At 46.1% G+C, this 20,056-nt stretch overlaps 2 protein-coding genes and 2 pseudogenes across 16 annotated transcripts in view; 2 read left to right on the top strand and 2 right to left on the bottom strand.

The window, feature by feature from the left end:
* Positions 1-13,702, bottom strand: part of TUBD1 (tubulin delta 1) — a 29,433-nt gene extending 15,731 nt beyond the window's left edge. For 3 of the 7 annotated variants that reach the window (XM_055256740.1, XM_055256739.1, XM_055256742.1), the window contains exons 1-5: positions 13,381-13,627; positions 11,512-11,722; positions 9,531-9,678; positions 4,021-4,237; positions 1,189-1,420 (exon numbers count right to left, since the gene is read on the bottom strand). In XM_055256740.1, coding sequence (XP_055112715.1) covers positions 1,189-1,420; positions 4,021-4,237; positions 9,531-9,678; positions 11,512-11,683 — 769 coding nt within the window. In that variant the 5' untranslated portion in view covers positions 11,684-11,722; positions 13,381-13,627. Of the gene's footprint in view, positions 1-1,188; positions 1,421-4,020; positions 4,238-9,530; positions 9,679-11,511; positions 11,723-13,380 lie in introns of those variants that run through there. The other 4 variants (XM_055256738.2, XM_055256746.2, XM_055256744.2 and 1 more) reach the window with 4 other exon arrangements.
* On the top strand, positions 8,147-8,774 carry LOC129469766 (NADH dehydrogenase [ubiquinone] 1 beta subcomplex subunit 8, mitochondrial-like; annotated as a pseudogene).
* Positions 13,635-20,056, top strand: part of RPS6KB1 (ribosomal protein S6 kinase B1) — a 57,177-nt gene continuing 50,755 nt past the window's right edge. For 5 of the 9 annotated variants that reach the window (XR_008653095.2, XM_063628518.1, XM_063628519.1 and 2 more), the window contains exon 1: positions 13,787-14,008. Coding sequence is in view for 8 of the 9 variants with exons in the window: in XM_063628518.1 (XP_063484588.1) it covers positions 13,868-14,008 (141 nt within the window). In the remaining variant the exon portion in view is untranslated. Of the gene's footprint in view, positions 14,009-20,056 lie in introns of all 9 variants that reach the window. The other 4 variants (XM_055256734.2, XM_055256732.2, XM_055256731.2 and 1 more) reach the window with 3 other exon arrangements.
* Positions 16,580-17,086, bottom strand: LOC129469767 (large ribosomal subunit protein eL32-like; annotated as a pseudogene).

Genomic DNA, 20,056 nt, shown 5'->3' with positions numbered 1-20,056 from the left:
AATCTCAGTTGACTGCAACCTCCGCCTCCCGGGTTCAAGCAATTCTCCTGCCTGTCTTCTGAGTAGCTGGGATTACAGGTACCCGCCACCATGCCTGGCTAATTTTTGTATTTTCTGTAGAGCTGGGGTTTTACCATATTGGCCAGGCTGGTCTCAAACTTCTGACCTCAGGTGATCCACCCTCCTCAGCCTCCCAACGAACGTGCTGGGATACAGGCGTGAGCCACCACGCCTGGCCACCTTAACCATTCTTAAACCTCCTTGAGACCTTAATCCATGGAGCACCTGCCTTTCAATCAATCAGTCTTCCTCTTTCTGGCAAAATCCCAGTCTTGGGCCAACCCCACTCCTCACCTTCTCTGTCAGAGCACAACTACGGAAAGTCATGCCACACGGCAGACTCGGACCTCTTTGAATTCCCAATCACCAAACACAATGCTGACGCCCACACTGACAACTCTGGATGAGACGGGAAACCTCAGGAAGGTTCTGAAAAGGGGAGGAACAGGATCTGACTTATGCTTTTAAAAACTGCAAAGCCAGAGTTCAGTCTGGCTGCTGTACTTAAGAAAAGGCTAGGGCCGAATGCAGTGGCTCACGCCTGTAATCCCAACACTTTGGGAGGCCAAGGCGGGCAGATCATTTGAGGTCAGGAATTCGAGACCAGCCTGGCCAACATGGTGAAACTCCATTTCTACTAAAAATACAAAAATCAGCTGGGCATGGTAGCACATGCCTGTACTGTAGTCCCAGCTACTCAGGAGGCTGAGATAGAAAAATTGCTTGAACCCAGGAGGTGGAGGTTGCAGTGAGTCAAGATCGCACCACTGCACTGCAGCCTGGGCAACAGAGCAAGACTCTATCTCAAAAAAATAAAACATTGACTTGTACACTTTAAACAGGTGAATTGCATGTTAGGTGAGTTATATCTCAACACGGTTTCTATTAAAAAAAGAAAAGAGAGAGAGAAAGCATCCTGAAGAAGAGCAGTGGATACCCACTGCCCTTTAGCAACTTCTCAAAGTTTTTCAATAAGACAGTTCAGAGAACTAGCAGATGTGAAGAAAGGGTTTTGAGATGAGCAAGACTTCAGTGTATCTTCAGGCAGAGGAGGAGACAGGAAGAATAAACTTTGAAGCTTTCAGAACATAAGGCTTTCCTATAATTAACGTATAGAGGGACAAATACCTAGTGGATTTCGTCTGTAGTGAAATGAGCTTTCTGCAGAATAAGTAGGCTGGAACACACTTCCCAGCTGATGTGCGAGGACTTGATTGATATCACTAAAGGAGATCTGCTTGATATTCATCAGTTTTGCACAGATCTTATGGACGGCATCATTCTCATGAATAAGGAGGGCATCTGAAGATCGGTACAAGTGAGAAAGTGTCAAAATGGAGTTGTAGTTTTGAACAATAACCTGGAGAGGAAAAGGTCAGAAAAAAGAAAGGTAGGAGAGAATAATGGTTAAGATTACAGATTCTCAAGGCATCCTGGCTGGGTTCAAATCGGGGCTCTGTCACTTTCTAGCTGTATGACCTTGGACAAGTTTTTTAATCTCTCTATGCTCAGTTTCTTTTTTGTTGTTGTTTTTTTTTCTTTTTTTTTTTGAGATAGAGACTCATTCTGTCGCCAGGCTGGAGTACAGTGGCACCATCTCTGCTCACTGCAACCTCGGCCTCCTGGTTTGAGATTCTTGTGTCTCAGCTCCCTGAGCAGCTGGAATTACAGGCTTGTGCCACCATGCCCAGCTAATTTTTGTGTTTTTAGTAGAGACAGGGTTTCACCCTGTTGGCCAGGCTGGTCTCAAACTCCTGGTCTCAAGTGATCCACCCGCCTTGTCCTCCTAAAGTGCTGGGATTATAGGCATGAGCCACCGTGCCCAGCCAGTTTCCTCATTTGTAATGGCTTCCTAGAACTGTAAGGATTAATGATATAATACAAGTTAAACACTTAGAACAATGCCTTGTAGGGGCACAACAAAAATTGGCCATTATTATCATACTTATTTCCTATTTCATTTCCTATAGTGACTTGTCTCACCTGATTTGTTTCTTCAACTAGGTTGATCAACAGGAAATTGGCTTATATAGAAATTTTCAAGCTGGGCACAGTGGCTCACGCCTGTAATCCCAGCACTTTGGGGGGCTGAGGTGGGTGGATCACCTGATGTTGAGAGTTCAAGACCAGCCTGACCAACATGGAAAAACCCCGCCTCTACTAAAAATACAAAATTAGCTGAGTATGGTGGCGCATGCCTGTAATCCCAGCTACTCGGGAGGCTGATGCAGGAGAATCACTTGAACCCGGGAGGCGGAGGTTGCGGTGAGCCAAGATCGTGCCATTGCACTCCAGCCTGGGCAACAAGAGAAAAATTCTGTCTCAAAAAAAAAAAAAAAAAAAAATTTTCTCCCAATGGAAAGAAATAAAAATTACTTGAAGGTGGCAATGGCACCATGAATCCCAACATGAGGTCAAAGTGTCTGCTTTATATACTAGAGTGAGAGAGAGACATTCTCAGGAATCGATTCCTGAGAGAAGCACAATCATCTTCTCTGACTTTTTTTTTGAGACAATCTCGCTCTGTGGCCCAGGCTGGAGTGCAGTGACATGATCTAGGCTCAATGCAACCTCTGCTTCACAGGTTCAAGCGATTCTCCTGCCTCAGCCTCCCAAGTAGCTGGGACAACAGGCAGGAGCCAAAACACCTGGCTAATTTTTGTATTTTTAGTAGAGATGGGGTTTCGCCATGTTGGCCAGGCTGGTCTCGAACTCCTGGCCTCAAGTGATCTGCCCACCCTCAGCCTCCCAAAGTGCTGGGATTACAGACGTGAGCCCACTCCGGCACCTGGCCATTCTCTGAAAAAAAATTTTTTTTTTTTAAGACGGGAGTCTTGCTCTAGTTGCCCAGGCTGGAGTGTAATGGCTTGATCTCAGCTCACTGGAACCTCTGCCTCCCGGGTTCAAGAGATTCTCCTGCCTCAGCCTCTGAGTACCTGGGACTACAGGTGTGTGCCACCACACCCAGCTAATAATTGTATTTCTAGTAGAAATGGTGTTTCTCCATGTTGGCCAGGGTGATCTGGAACTTCTGACCTCAGGTGATCCACCCGCCTCAGCCTCCCAAAGTGCTGGGATTACAGGTGTGAGCCACTGCGCACAGCCATTCTCTTAAAAAAAATTTTTTTTTGAGATGGAGTCTCGCTCTATCACCAGGCTAGAGTGCAGTGGTGGGATATCGGCTCGCTGCAGCCTCTGCCTCCCAAGTTCAAGAGAATTTCCTGCCTCAACCTCCTGAGTAGCTGAGACTACAGGCCCGCGCCACCATGCCCAGCTAATTTTTGTATTTTTAGTAGAGACGGGGTTTCACCATGTTGGCCAGGATGGTCTCGATCCCTTGACGTCATGATCTACCTGCCTTGGCCTCCCAAAGTGCTGGGATTACAGGCATGAGCCACTGTACCCGGCCTCTCTGAAATTTTTAAAAGCAAGGATACCTCATCTGTTTGGAAAAGTTTAAGGGAAGATATATATACATATACCATATATAATATGGTACTCATGAAAGTACCATATTATATAACCATTCTGGAAGCCATAACTTAACATTTCCAATGTAAGGGTGACAGCAATCTTTATTTTTATTTATTTATTTATTTTGAGACAGAGTCTCGCTCTATTGCCCAGGCTGGAGTACAGTGGCACGATCTCGGCCCACTGCAAGCTCCGCCTCATGGGTTCATGCCATTCTCCTGCCTCAGCCTCCCGAGTAGCTGGGACTACAGGTGCCCGCCACCACGCCTGGCTAATTTTTTGTATTTTTAGTAGAGACGGGTTTCACCATGTTAGCCAGGATGGTCTCGATCTCCTGACCTCGTGATCTGCCCACCTCGGCCTCCCAAAGCACTGGGATTACAGGCGTGAGCCACCATGCCCGGCCGGTGAGAGCAATCTTTTACCCACATTTATTTCTATTGCAAAGAACATAAAACATAAACTTTACAATTAACATGTCCATACCTCACCAGTTCCATAAGGCCAAATAATCTGATTCATTTTCAATGAGTTTGAGTACTGATCTTGTAAATTCTGTGTAACGAAAGCTCCTATTCCTGATCCCGTGCCCCCAGCCATACTCATTATGATGAAAAAACCACTGAAAGAGTCACATTTCTCCACTTCCTTCCGGATTAGGTTCATTATAGATTCTTCATGCCTGGGTCCATGAACAGAATAACTATGCAATGGCAAAAGAAACAAACACAAACACTTTTCAATTTAACCACAGATACGTAATGCAGAGAGAAAGATACAGGATAGAGAGGTTTTTTCAAAACTACGGAAGTGAAGGAACTCTCATGAAAGGTACAGGTACACTGACTGACAAAATTTTAAATACATAAGTTGAATATATTTAACCCACTTATGCCCAGTGTTCCATTACTGGAACGCTAAGCATGTGGTAGTTATTTATATCCTATTGCTCAAGGTCATTGATAAGGTTGGATTTTTCACTCATGCAAAAATTTAAAAAATTGCAACCTCTGGCATAAATGGGTTAACAGGCAAACACGACTGCCAGTAGAGGGAATTTACAGAGTATAGAAAGTTCTCTTTATTTTTGAGGTTTTAATCAGATACTTTAATATTTGGGGTTTTCATAGTTGTACTTATTTTGGGGGTACATGTGATATTTGGATATGTGTATACATGTGTAATGATCAAATCAGGGTAAACTGGATATCTATCACCTCAAACATTTATTTTTTCTATGTGTTGGGAACATTACAATTCTTCTCTTTATTTATTTTTTTTTTCTGAGACAGTTTCGCTCGTCACCAGGGCTGGAGTACAATGGCACGATCTCGGCTCACTCTCCCTCCCGGGTTCAAGCGATTCCCTTGCCTCAGTCTCCTGAGTAGCTGGGATTACAGGTGTCCGAACCACACCAGGCTAATTTTTGTATTTTTAGTAGAGACGGGGTTTCACCATGTTGGCCAGGCTGGTCTCAAACTCCTGAACTCAGGTGATCAGCCTGCCTCGACCTCCCAAAGTGCTAAGATTACAGGTGTGAGCCACTGTGCCTGGCCGCTTCTACTATTTTGATATATACAATAAATTATTGTTAACTATAATTTCCTAACTGTATTATTGAATACTAGAGTGTATTCCTTCTATCTAACTGTATTTTTGTACCCATTAGCAACTTTTTTTTTTTTTGTAAACAGGGTCTCACTATACTGCCGAGGCTGGTTGTGAACTCCTGGCCTCAAGCAATTCTCCTGCCTCAGTCTCCCAAAGTGCTGGAATTACAGGCATGAGCCACTGTGCCCAGTGAGCAACTTCTTTTAATCTTCCTCCAAAAGCTGTCTTTTGTAGGCTATTCATTTTCTCCTTTTTTATTTTTTTTGTTTTTGTTTTTGTGTTTTTTGAGATGGAGTCTCGCTCTGTTGCCCAGGCTGGGGTGCAGTGGCACCATTTCGGCTCACTGCAACCTCCGCCTCCCAGGTTCAAGTGATTCTCCCACCTCAGTCTCCTGAGTAGCTAGGATTACAGGTGCGCACCACCACACCCAGCTAATTTTTGTATTTTTAGTACAGACAGGGTTTCACCATGTTGGCCAGGCTGGTTTCAAACTCCTGACCTCAAGTGATCTGCCCACTTCAGCCTCCCAAAGTGTTGGGATTACAGGTATTAGCCACGGCGCCTGGCACCCCCCATCCCACGTCTTTTTTCCTTTTTGAGTTAGGGTCTTACTCCGTCACCCAGGCTGGAGTGAAATGTGAAGTGCAGTGGCAAAATCACAGCTCACTGCAGCCTTGCCTTGACCTCTCAGGCTCAAAAAATTATCCCATCTCAGCCTCCCAAGTACCTAGAACTACAAGAACATGCAACCATCCCTGGCTAATTTCTTTCTTTTTTTTTTGAGATGCAGTCTCGCCCTGTTGCCCAGGCTGGAGTGCTGTGGCATGATCTCTACTCACTGCAACCTCTGCCACTTGGGTTCAAGTGATTCTCCTGCCTTAGCTTCCTGAGTAGCTGGGACCACAGGCACAGGCCACCATGCCCAGCTAATTTTTGTATTTTTAGTAAAGGCAGGGTTTCACCATGTTGGCCAGGCTGGTCTCAAACTCCTGACCTCAAGTGATCCACCCGTCTCGGCCTCCCAAACTGCTGGGATCACAGGCGAGAGCCACCATACCCAGCCGCCTGGCTAATTTCTTTTTTCTTTTTTTTGAGGCAGAGTCTCACTCTGTTGCCCAAGCTGGAGTGCAGTGGCACGATCTCGGCTCACTACAACCTCTGCCTCCCAGGTTCAAGTGATTCTTCTGCCTCAGCCTCCCAAGGAGCTAAGGCCACAGGCACAGGCCACCACACCCACCTGATTTTTTTTTTTTTAATGTTTTTTGAGATGGAGTTTTGTTCTTGTTGCCCAGGCTGGAGCGCAATGGTGTGAACTCGCCTCACTGCAACCTCTGCCTTCTGGGTTCAAGCGATTCTCCTGCCTCAGCCTCCAGAGTAGCTGGGATGGCAGCCACTACCACGCCCAGCTAATTTTTTCTATTTTTTAGTTGAGACAGAGTTTTACCATGTTGGCCAGGCTGGTCTCAAAGCTCCTTTCCTCAGATGATCTGCCCACCTCGGCCTCGCAAAGCGCTGGGATGACAGGCGTGAGCCACTGCGACAGGCCTAATTTTTGTATTTTTAGTAGAGATGGGGTTTCATCATGTTGGCCAGGCTGACCAACTCCTGACGTCAAGTGATCCACCTTGGCCTCCCAAAGTGTTGGGATTACAGGCATGAGCCACTGTGCCTGGCCTCACCTGGCTAATTTCTTTTTAAAATTTTTTCGTAGCGACAAGCCCTCCCTTTGTCGCCTAGGGTGGACTTGAACTCCTGGGCTCAAGTGATCCTCCTGCCTTGGCCTCTCAAAGTGCTGGGATTACAGGTGTGAGTAGTGGTCATTCCTTTACCTGGGGCTTTCAATACCAGGTAGTTCTACAAGTTTATGATACAGTATAATATTTAATATTCCTAACAACAGTCCTGAAACAGTGGTTCTCAAACTGTGCTGCACATGGCTGGGCACGGTGGCTCACGCCTGTAATCCTAGCACTTTGGGAGGCGGAGGTGGGTGGATCACTTTAAGTTAGGAGTTTGAGAGCAGCCTGGCCAATATAGTGAAATCCAGTATCTACTAAAAATACAAAAATTAGCCGGGTGTGGTGCCATATGCCTGTAGTCCTAGCTACTTGGGAGGCTGAGGCAGGAGAATCACTTGAACCCAGGAGGCAGAGGTTGCAGTGAGCTGAAATCGCACCACTGCACTCCAACCTGGGCAACAGAGCGAGACGCTTGTCTAAAAAAAAAAAAAAAAAAAAAAAAAAAAAAAATTTGCTGCACATTAAAGTCACCTAGGGACCTTTAAAAAATCCCAACATCAGGCCAGGCGCGGTGGCTCATGCCTGTAATCCCAGCACTTTGGGAGGTTGAGGCAGGTGGATCACCTGAGGTCAAGGGTTCCAGACCAGCCTGGCCAAACTGGTGAAACCCCGTCTCTACTAAAAAATACAAAAATTAGCTGGGAGTGGTCGCGGGCACCTGTAATCCCAGCTATTCACGAAGCTGAGGCAAGAGAATCACTTGAACCTGCGAGGCAGAGGTTGCAGTGAGCTGAGATCGAGCCACTGCACTACAGCCTGGGTGACAGAGCGAGACTCCATCTCAAAAAAAAAAAAAAAAAAAAATCCCAACATCAGGCCGGGCACAGTGGCTCATACCTGTAATCTCAGCACTTTGGGAGGCCGAGGCAGGTGGCTCACTGGAGGCCAGGAGTTCCAGACCAGTCTGGGTAACATGGTGAATCCTCATCTCTACTAAAAAAATACAAAAATTAGCTGCGCATAGCGGCGCACGCCTGTAGTCTCAGTTACTCAGGAGGCTGAGGCAGGATAATTGCTTGAACCCGGGAGATGGAGGTTGCACTGAGTCAAGATCATGCCACTGCACTCCAGCCTGAGTGACAGAACAAGACTCTGTCTCTTAAAAAAAAAAAAACACCAAAAACCCAACATCAGGACTTTACCGCAAACCACTTAAATTAGAATCTCAGCAGAAGGGAAACGTGAAGGTGAAGACGGCAGTGGCCAGGGCCAGGGTCCTGGGAGTCCAGTGGCTGCAAAGAGCATCCCGGAACGTGGTGCTGCTGGGCGCACGGACGGCCTCCCGCATGACCAATGACATGCTCCCAGGGTCTTATCCTAGGACCCCAAAAGGACGGGCCACCGCCCTCAAGAAGTATAACATGTGTGTGGGAGACTATGAGCCTTACCCGGATGATGGCATGCGGTATGGCGACTACCCAAAGCTCCCTGACCGCTCATAGCATGAGAGGGATCCATGGTATAGCTGGGACCAGCCAGACCTGAGATTGAACTGGGGTGAACCAATGCACTGGCACCTAGACATGTATACCAGGAATACGTCCCCCACACCTGTTTCTTGGAATGTCATGTGTATGCAGCTGTTCGGCTTCATGGCTTTCATGATATTCATGTTCTGGGTGGGGGACATGTACCCTGTCTACCAGCCTGTGGGACCAAAGAGTATACTTACAATAATCTGTACCTGGAACGAGGTGGCGATCCCTCCAAAGAACCTGAGTCGGTGGTTCACTATGAGATCTGAGGAGGCTTCGTGGGCTTTTGTGCCCTCTAACTAGGATTCCTTCATTCCTAGAAATTTAACCTTAATGAAATCCCTAATAAAACTCAGTGCTGTGGTTAAAAAAAAAAAAAAAAATCAGAATCTCTCAAAGTGAGCCCTAGGCATCAGGACTTTTCCAAAGAACCTCAGGAAATTCTAATGTGCAGCAAAGTTTGGGAACTACTGTCTTGTAGTATTCTCTATCATCGAGATATCTGCCAGATATGGACATTACATTGGTAAGTTAGTTTGCAGCATGACAGTGAGGAAGATGGAAAACCCTGCTGAAAGAGATCCTTGATTTCAACATTACCTGTACCTTAAGCACAGACATAGGCATGGAATGAGAGTTTCTTCTGGGTAAAATAAAATTCTTTTTTTTTTTTTTTTTTTTTTTTTTGAGACGGAGTCTTGCTCTGTCGCCCAGGCTGGAATGCAGTGGCACAATCTCGGCTCACTGCAAGCTCTGCCTCCCGGGTTCACGCCATTCTCCTGCCTCAGCCTCCCGAGTGGCTGGGACTACAGGCGCCTGCCACCACACCCGGCTAATCTTTTTTGTATTTTTTTAGTAGAAACGGGGTTTCACCGTGTTAGCCAGGATGGTCTCGATCTCCTGACCTCGTGATCCGCCTGCCTCGGCCTCCCGAAGTGCTGGGATTACAGGCTTGAGACACCGCGCCTGGCTGGTAAAATAAAATTCTAAATCTAAAACAGCAATTTCAAGATTATGTGCTTAGTATATCAACTGTACAGTTCTAACTTCGCTATCTATTAATCGACTGTGTAGCTGTCGCTAAACAGAAATCACAAGAAATTATTCTTACCCATATGCCCAGTTGTTTCCAGAACCTTGTTTTTGACAGAAGCATGCATGTTGACCATATTTCCATTGGCCAGACTGGGCAGCCTTTGACAGCGTTTGATTGATAACTTTGGGCTCCATGTCAATAAGAACAGCCCGGGCAATTGGAACTAGAGGGGGAAAAAAAACCCAAAAACATCAAAAGAAAAAAGATTTATTATGTCTTATTTGGGTAACTCAGAGCATAAGTGTCCAAATCCAAAAAAAAAAAAAAAAAAATCCAGGGGTTGCGGATAGAAAGATCTGTCATACTGCTTAGAAGTCCCAGTGGGCAGCAGCAGGCATATGCAGATGTTTACCAAGCCCAGCATTTGCTAAGCAGGCTGAATTAGTGTGGGCCTAAAAGAGTACCTGGGTCAGATTAGCCAGCATGATGGCATGTGCCTGTAATCCCAGCTACTCGGGAGGCTGAGGCAGGAGAACTGCTTGAACCTGGGAGGCAGAGAGTGCACTGAGCCAAGGTTGCACCACTGCACTCCAGCCTGGGTGACAGAGTGAGATTCTGTCTCAAAAAAAAAAAAAAAAAAAAAAGAAAAAGAATACCTGGGTCAGGTCTACAAACATATGCTGAATGCTTATGATGTGCCATGGACTGTGCTGGGAATACAGAGATGAAGACATCAAACTAGCCTTAGAAAGGGCAGGTGGGAGGCTGGGTGTGGTGGCTCATGCCTGTAATCCCAGCATTTTGGGAGGCTGAGGCAGGTGGATCACTTGAGGCCAGGAATTGGAGACCAGCCTGGCCATCATGGTGAAACCCTGACTCTACTAAAAATACAAAATTGGCCAGGTGCGGTGGCTCACACCTGTAATCCCAGCACTTTGGGAGGCCGAGGCGGGCGGATCACCTGAGGTCAGGAGTTCAAGACCAGACTGGCCAACATGGTGAAACCCTAACTCTACTAAAAACACAAAAAATTAGCTGGGCGTGGTGGCAGGCTCCTGTAATCACAGCTACTCAGGAGGCTGAGGCAGGAGAATCGCTTGATCCTGGGAGGCGGAGGTTGCAGTGAGCCAAGATTGCGCCATTGCACTCCAGCCTGAGCAATAAAAGCAAAACACTGTCTCAAAACAAAAAACAAACAAAAAACAAAAAAACAAAATTAGCAAGACTTGGTGGTGTGTGCCTGTAATCTCAGCTACTCAGGAGGCTGAGGCACGAGAATTGCTTGAACCCAGGAGGCAGAGGTTGCAATGAGCTGCGATCACACCACTGCGCTCCAGCTTGGGCAAGAGTGAGACTCTGTCTCAAAAAAAAAAAAAAGACCTGTGGGAGGGCCGGGCGCAGTGGCTCACGCTTGTAATCCCAGCACTTTGGGAGGCCGAGGCGGGCAGATCACGAGGTCAGGAGATCGAGACCACGGTGAAACCCCGTCTCTACTAAAAATACCAAAAATTAGCCGGGCGTGATGGCGGGCGCCTGTAGTCCCAGCCACTAGGGGAGGCTAAGGCAGGAGAATGGCGTGAACCCAGGAGGCGGAGCTTGCAGTGAGCCGAGATCGCGCCACTGCACTCCAGCCTGGGTGACAAAGCGAGACTCCATCTCAAAAAAAAAAAAAAAAAAAGACTTGTGGGAAAGATAAACACATCTGCAACATGATATGATACGACCAAACAAATCCACACCAAAGGAACATCATATTTAGGGGTACAAAATACCATGGGTACAACATCCAGCTCAGAATTGTTGCAGCAGAGGATGGAGAAGGAGAGGGTAGAAGTGATGGATGGGGATGGTTGGTTTTAAATTGGTGAGATCTGAGCATGTAGAAGGGAAAATGCCACCGGAAAACCAAAGATTATTAACATAGAAACGAAAAGCAAAAACAAAGTCATTCCCTAGTGAGATGGGAAGGAATGGGGTTTGAAAACCATGTGGAAGGCCTGGCTTTGAAGGGTTTGGTTACATCAGAGTAAAGGAGAGGACTGTGGGCCACACCTACCTCCATTCTCCTCCTCACTGAAGAATCTTTCTTTGCAAGATGCTTGATATGCCTCATTCTCTCTCTTAGAGCAGAGTCCCTGGGAACTGTGTGAGTCACTAAGCAAAGCATCAAAAACTTCAAAACCAATCTGATTGCCACACTGACCAAGTTGCACTGTTACAATTGACATGCTGAGCCACAAACTAGGTGTATTACCTCTAAAAACAACCTGTAATTGGAAAAAAATAGGCTTTGAGAACCACTACATTACTAATAAGAACAAATAAAATGCCATATATGTTAATTATACATCAATAAAAAGTCTTTTTTTTTTCTTTTCCCCTGAGACGGAGTCTTGTTTTGTCACCCAGGCTAGAATGCAGTGGCATGCTCTCGGCTCACTGCAACCTCTGCCTCTCAGGTTCAAGCGATTCTCCTGCCTCAGCCTCCCGAGTAGCTGGGATTACAGGCACGCGCCACCACGCCTGGCTAATTTTTGTATTCTTAGTAGAGATGGGGTTTCACCATGTTGGCCAGGTTGGTCTTGAACTCTTGACCTTGTGATCCACCTACTTCAGCCTCCCAAAGTGCTGGGATTACAGGCATGAGCCACCGTGCCTGGCCCAAAAAGTCATTTTAAAATGCCACATATGTATATAATGTTAGAGGTAGAACAGCTGTGTTGTCTAAGGAGCTAGTCATTCAAAGAAGTTCTCTTACTCTCTATGTGGTTTTGGGATTTGTGATTTACTGTATCTGAATCCATTCATACACAGCTCAATAGTCTCCAAAATCTGATTTGTAATCACTTTTTTCCTAAACATACGTTTAAAACAAAACATTCTCCTCAGTTGAGGAGTGATAAAAGAAAAAAAGAGGCTGGGTGCGTGGCTCACACCTGTAATCCCTGCATTTTGGGAGGCTGAGTTGGGAGGATCACGTGAGCCTGGCTGTTCCAGACCTGGTCAACATGGCAAAACCCTGCTTGTACAAAAAATACAACCATTATCTTGGCGTGGTGGTGTGCGCCTGCAGTCCCAGCTACTCGGGAGGCTGAGGTGGGAGGATCACCTGAGCCTGGGAGGTAGAGGCTGCAATGAGCCAAGATCTTGCTACCGCACTCCAGCCTGGGTGACAAAGTGACATCCTCCTGTCTCACACACACAAAAAAAATTAAAATTAAAAAAATAAAAACAAGACAAAACAAATGCTGATTGAAGAAACTGGCAGTACCACCCTTCACACCACATGAACATGTAGAACACAGAAGTGTGCCCAACATTGTACATTCAATTAACATTAATTTTCTCTCTTCTAAATAATGGCTTAACACTTTCTCCACTAGTCTAGCCTGGTACTTTAGTAAGACCTGTAAGAAAGATTTTGTGTTTAGCTCAGGTAGGATAGCAAGAAAGATGCAACTTGGAGAAAGAAAACCAGATGAAATATTAACCGGGCGCAATGGCTCATGCCTGTAATCCCAGTACTTTGGGAGGCCGAGGCGGGAGGATCACCTGAGCCCAGGGATTCCAGATCAGCCTGGGCAACACAGCGAGACCCTGTCTCCATTTTAAAAAGATAGAAAGCAAAAGAAACATTAGAGCAGGTCCTCATTATTTTTACCTAGGAAAAGACAATTTTTGATAAAGACTTCACATCAGGTCTATGCAGCACTGGAAATGAGCCGCGGGTTGTGAGACAGACTCTGTGCTTAAAATGTCAAACCGACAAAGTAGGTATATTATTATCCTCATTTTACAGATAAGGAAACTGAGGCTCTGAAAGGTTATTGACTTTTCCAAGGCCACAGAACTAGTAAACAGCAAAGCCAAAAGGCCTCCCGTTCCCCACGGGCCCCAGGAGTTCCCCACACGTAACCCGACTCACCGCCAGACGCTGACCAGCGCTTCTCTCCGGTTCAAACTTCGGAGCAACCTACTCACCATGCGCATGCTCACTTTCAACACGAAAAACTTACTAAGAACGAATGCGCATGTTCCATAAACGGAGAGTTTTGTTGTGTATATATTTTTTCCTATTCAGAAAGATTAATTACGCATGTTCAATTTCAATTTACGAACTTCAGATATGGTACGCATGCTCACTGTCCACCGAACGCTCTAGCTGACGATGCGCATGCTCTAGTCTCCAAGCGCGGCTTCGGCTGGTGTTTTGCGCATGTTTCTGCCAGCACCTGGATCCTGGCGGTAGTTCTGCGCATGTCCACTGCCCACTGTTTGGCTTCACGGAACCCTGTACGCATGCTCCTACGCTGAACTTTAGGAGCCAGTCTAGGGCCTAGGCGCAGACGCACTGAGCCTAAGCAGCCGGTGATGGCGGCAGCGGCTGTGGTGGCTACGGCGGGTCCGGGCCCATGAGGCGACGAAGGAGGCGGGACGGCTTTTACTCAGCGCCGGACTTCCGAGACAGGGAAGCTGAGGACATGGCAGGAGTGTTTGACATAGACCTGGACCAGCCAGAGGACGCGGGCTCTGAGGATGAGCTGGAGGAGGGGGTGAGGCCCGGGGTCCCCGGGGGCCCGAGGTGACAGGGCCGGGGCGGCGGCGCGGGCGCAGGAAGCGCGGTGTGTCCTAGAGCGTGGAGACCCAGGGGGGCTCCTGAGGAGCTGAGGGTCGCGCGGCCCGAGACAGGGTAGCGGGCGGGGTTGGTCATGGCCCTAGGTGTGAGGCCTCTGCGGGCTCGCAGGTGCAGGTCGCACCCTTAGCCCCAGGTCAGCGCAGCTCCGAGCAATCTGAAGGGGGAAAGAGAACGGGCGCGTGGTCGATTCCTCGAGCTGTTGGACTTGAATGTGGCGGGGCGCGGGTGGCGTGAGCGTGTGTTGGGGAGACGGGGGCTGCTCTTGCTGGGTGTCCCGTAAGTGCAGGTGAAGTGTGGAGGGTTTCCCTTCGAGTGTAGAATTTCAAGTATTAAATCTTCAGACCTCCCACAACCACCTCTCTTCTCGGCCTGTCGCTTCTCTCCTAGGAAGCGCTCAGCTGTTAGAAGTGACAGCTGAAAACTTCTGTCGGGAGTAGCACTGCCGCTGCTGTTACAGCCACCAGGAGTTTTATTTCGGGAGCAAGGGGGCTCTGCTGCATCTTCCAATCTTCCAGGGTTTGTTTGTTTGCTTTTTTTTTTTTAAACTCCCTTCCGTGTGACTTTCTAAAATAAGCATTTATAAGGACACACGGCACTTGTAACCTTTCCCCAAGTTGAAGATGTCTGTATTTTTTTCAGAATAATTAATGTAATTTTGGGGTGGAGAAAAAAAAGCCAGTTGACAGCGTTGATTTAGCTTGCCAGAAATAAGTTGCCTGAACAGCGACTTGTGAATGGTGGTATGAGGGCTTTCCTAGCTGTAATTTAAGGGTGCTAAATTTAGAATTGTATTTCCTAGTGCATAGCTTGGTTTTACCTTGGCTGGCTTAGTGGTTTGTTAATCTTTATGGAATAACTTTTTTTTTCCCTAGATAAATTTATCAAAAAATGACAAACTGCACCTGAAGTTCAAAGATGTTGTCATACTAAACCACTGATCCTGGACCAAATGATCATCAGTTGATAACCTCTTGGTAGTTTAGCATCTAAATTCCAATGTCTAGTTGAATACATGGGTTAATGACTGATGTCAGATGTTTGCTCTAATTACATAGGGGCTTCCTTTCCCTTGCCTCACCCTCAGTTTTTCTCCTCTGGCACCTGCCCTACTGTTGACAAAAGATTGAGATGGTGTATATATAGAATTTTGAACACTTTAAGAAACTAAGTGGCCTAAAATAATACTGTTCTTTTTGTTTGTTTGTTTTGTTTTGAGACTGGGTCTCACTCTGTTGCCCAGGCTGGAGTGCAATGGTGCGATCTCAGCTCACTGCAATCTCAGGCTCCCGGGTTCAAGCAATTGTCATGCCTCAGCCTCCCAAGTAGCTAGGATTACAGGCATGCGCCACCACACCTGGCTAATTTTTGCATTTTTAGTAGAGACAGGGTTTCACCATATTGGCCAGGCTGTTCTTGGACTCCTGACCTCGAATGATCCACCAGCCTCGGCCTCCCAGAATGCTGGGATTATAGGCATAAACCACCGTACCTGGCCAATACTGTTCTTTTCATAATCAAATGAGACTAAATCAAAATCACACAGTTTAGAAAGTGGATATTGAGGTGTGTGCTTTTTCTTTTCTTTCTTTCTGGTTTTTTTTTTTTTTTTTTTGAGACAGAGTCTTGCTCTGTTACCCAGGCTGGAGTGCGGTGGCATGATCTCGACTCCTGGGTTTAAGCGATTCTCCTGCCTCAGCCTCTTGAGTAGCTGGGACTACAGGCGCGTGCCACCACACCCAGCTAATTTTCTGTATTTTTAGTAGAGATAGAGTTTCACTGTTAGCCAGGATGGTCTCGATCTGTTAACCTCGTAATCCACCCGCCTCGGCCTCCCAAAGTGCTAGGATTACAGGTGTGAGCCACCGTGCCTGGCTTTTTTTTTTTTTGAGACAGGGGCTCCCTCTGTCACCCAGGCTGGAGTGCAGTGGTGTAATCTCGACTCACTGCAGCCTCTGCCTCCTGGGTTCAAGCGATTCTCCTATCTCAGCCTCCCGAGTAGCTGGGATTACAGGGGCGTGCCACATCACCCGGCTAACTTTTTGTATTTTAGTAGAGACGGGGTTTCACCATGTGGCCCAGGCTGATCTTGAACTTCTGACCTCAGGTGACCACCTGCCTCAGTCTCCCAAAGTGCTGGGATTACAGGTGTGAGCCACCCCACCAGGCTTTTTATTTTATTTTAATTTTTTTGAGACAGAGTCTCACTGTGTAGCCCAAGCTGGAGTGCAGTGGCCCGATCTCGGCTCACTGCAGTCTCCGCCTCCCGGGCTCAAGCGATTCTCGTGCCTCAGCCTTCCGAGTAGCTGGGACTACAGGCGCACACCACCATGCCTGGATAATTGTATTTTAGTAGAGATGGGGTTTCACCATGTTGCCCAGGGTGGGCCTGAACTCCTGAGCTCCGGCAATCTGCCAGCCTTGGCCTCCCAAAGTGCTGGGATTACAGGCGTGAGCCACTGCATCCGGTCAGTGTGTGCTTTTTCGATGATTTTTTTTTTTTTTGGCAGTTTTTCCATTTATTTAAACAGAAAATGTGCACACAAGCTGTCTACTCATTTTCTTTGCTGCGCAGCCTGGCATTGGGGTTGGTGACTCTGATGGCCAGTTGGCAGCTCTTTCCATGATGGCTTTGCAGTTCTTGGAGGAAACATTGTGAGCGATCTCGGCACAGTAAGATTTGTTGCACATCAGCAGCACTTCCAGCTCCTTGACGTTGTGGACCAGGAACTTCCGGAAGCCACTGGGCAGCATGTGCTTTGTTTTTTTGTTGCTTCCATAACCAATGTTGGGCATCAAGATCTGGCCCTTGAATCTTCTATGATCCCTGTTGTCACTGCCTCTGGGTTTCCGCCAGTTACGCTTAATTTTGACATATCGGTCTGATTGGTGCCGGATGAACTTCTTGGTTCTCTTTTTGACGATCTTGGGCTTCACAAGGGGTCTAAAGGCAGCCATGATGCCGAGGAGGAGATGGCTGCCACCTTCGTAGGCAGCGCCGAGGAAGACTCAATGATGTTTTCATACAGAATTCCACCTAGCCTCTTAATCGAACATAATGGTACACTAGATACAATTGGAAACAAATATGAGATTACTTTCATTATATATACCATATACCATACTCTTTATCAGTTATGTTGGTTCTCTATGACAGTGGCTTTGGAGCAGGGCAGGGGAGAAAACTGGATAGGAAGGTGCTTTATATCTTCATTAGTTGAACTGATAGAATTTCCAAACTGGGTTTATTCTTTTTTTGTTGTTCTTTTCTGAGACGGAGTCTTGCTCTATTCGCCCAGGTTGGAGTGCAATGGCGCAATCTCGGCTCGCTGCAGCCTCCACTTCCCGGGTTCAAGCGATTCTCCTGCCTCAGCCTCCCGAGTAGCTGGGATTACAGGCGCTCGCCACCAGGCCTGGCTAATTTTTGTGTTTTTAGTAGAGACGGGGTTTCTCCATGTTGGTCAGGCTGGTCTGGAACTTCCAACCTTGGGTGATCTGCCTGCCTCGGCCTCTCAAAATACAGGTGTGAGCCACCGCGCCCGGCCAGGCTTATTCTTTTTTCAAAGTACAGTACTGTATTAAAATTCCTGTATAAACTGGGACTTTTTCTTTTCACTTTCTTGTGTTTCAAGAACAGTAGGTGTTCCAGGGCTTTTGTCCTGCTGGGTACAAGCAAGTAGGATTTTGAGAGGGTGTGAGGAGGAGGTCAGAAAAATGGGTGGAAATAGGAAAGAGAAAGAAATATGGCCCCGACCTTGGGGAGAGAAAGTTTGGGGAAAGAGCAAAGGCAATTAAAGAGGATTTTGAGGAAAAGACTTCTGTAAAATATGTCTTAGCAATACTTTTTGGAGTTGAAAATGTTTCTTTTTAGTGTGTTATTTATTCTAAGAGGTGCCTCAAGATGGATAATGGAAGATTTGGAGTAGGATTGGGTTGGCAATCCAAGGAGATTCGGTGACATCCAGATTACCCTGAAATTTAAAAAAAAAAAAAAATTCTGGAAAATGGGAGAAGTTTAGATTCTTAGAAAATCTTCTGATAGTTTCTATTTGTGAATTTATAGCCTTTAATTAATTTATTACACCAAGTTTTTAAACATTGGTGCCTATCAGGGCAGTCTTCCTCATTTTATAGTAAGGAAACTGAGGCATAGGCCAGATAATAGCCAAAGATCACATAGTGGTAGTGTCTTCTGACTTAATTCAGCAAGCTTCATTGCACAGGTTCTTCATTGCATTTACTAGTCATGTTTATAATGTTCCTCTTTGTGGTGTGTCAAAAGTGAATTCAGATTCCTTTGGCCATACTCACACTGTGACCTGGAGTAAATTCCTTAATCTCTGCTGTTTTCTATAACATGAGGGTTACATGAAATAAGTACATAAAGTACAGTACTTTCAAAATATCCTGGCGTATTAAGTAAGCAATTAGCTAGTTCACAGAAATACAGCTTGTCTTGTCATTGCTAAGGAGCCAATCATTCAGGTTTACCCTCATATGCCTAGAGACTTAATAATTGTGGTTAAACTAGAGGTGCTATATTTTTACAGCTGTAGTATCATAGTGTGTATTTTTTTTTTAAACTAATTGATCCCGTTTAGAGAGATGTGCCTTTCAAGGTATGTTACAGAGTGACTATGCATTAGTAAATATAGGTATTTCCATAGTTTATCTAATTAGTCAGAGATTAAAAGATGAGACTAAACTGATACATTTATGGACAAAGTTGAATATCTGCCACCTAACTTGAAAAAGATCCTGTTTAAGGCCAGGTGCAGTGGCTCACACCTGTAATCCCAGCACTTTGGGAGGCCGAGGCAGGTGGATCACGAGGTCAGGAGCTGGAGAACAGCCTGGCCAATATGGTGAAACCCAGTCTCTACTAAAAATACAAAAATTAGCCAGGCATGGTGGTACACACCTCTAGTCCCAGCTACTCAGGAGGCTGAGGCAGGAGAATCTGTTGAAGCTGGGAGGTGGAGGTTGCAGTGAGCCGAGATCACACCACTGCACTCCAGCCTGGGCGACAGAGTGAGATTCCATCTCAAAAAAAACAAACAAAAAAAAGATTCTGTTTAAATATCTCAGAGGAATATAATCAAAGCCTATTGGTAAGAGGGGAGTTTTTGGGGGGAGGGTGTCTTTTTTGTTTGTTTTTTTGTTTCACTGTTGATGATATCATTTGGGGCAGTGAATTGAAACTAAGGAAAAGTTTTCCTTCAGAGAATTTAGATTGCAAAAATACTGGAATCTTCTCTGCTCTCTCTATAGCATTAAGAGTAGTAGAAAACTGTAATGCAATTTAAAAAATTCTCACTTTGTACTCTAATTCAAAATTTGAAATAATCACGCAGGCTTACTGTACAAGTTTCAGATTGGGACATCAGATTTTTATTGAGTAAAAGGTGTAACATTTTTGAAAACCAAAGTGCTATATAGATAGTATATACTCAAACATTCATGATTATGAAAAATTATAGAAAAAATATCAATACTTATCTTGCTTTGTAATATATACTTACTATAAAGCAGCAACTTTTTTTTTATTTTTTATTTTTTTGAGACAGAGTTTTGCTCTTGTGGCCCAGGCTGGAGTGCAGTGGTGCAATCTCGCCTCACTGCAACCTCTGCCTTCTGCGTTCAAGCTATTCTCCTGCCTCAGCCTCTCGAGTAGCTGGGATTACAGGTGCCCACCACCACACCCAGCTAATTTTTTGTACTTTTTTGGTAGAGATGGGGTTTCACCATGTTGGCCAGGCTGGTCTCGAACTCTTGACCTCAGGCGATACACCCGCCTCGGCCTCCCAAAGTGCTGGGATTACAGGCGTTAGCCACTGCGCCCGCCCGGCAGCAACTATTTTAAAATAGCCCAAGAGTTTAGGCAAAGTTCTACCCTTTCTTCCATTTCCTCTAAGTTACTGAATCTTGTCAATCCTAATGAACACAGCAAAGACATTGGATAGGCCAT

Source organism: Symphalangus syndactylus, chromosome 20 (genome assembly GCF_028878055.3).
Source record: "Symphalangus syndactylus isolate Jambi chromosome 20, NHGRI_mSymSyn1-v2.1_pri, whole genome shotgun sequence".
NCBI lineage: Eukaryota > Metazoa > Chordata > Mammalia > Primates > Hylobatidae > Symphalangus > Symphalangus syndactylus.
Note: the sequence above shows the minus strand (reverse complement) of the source record. Positions and strands in the feature narration are given on the sequence as shown.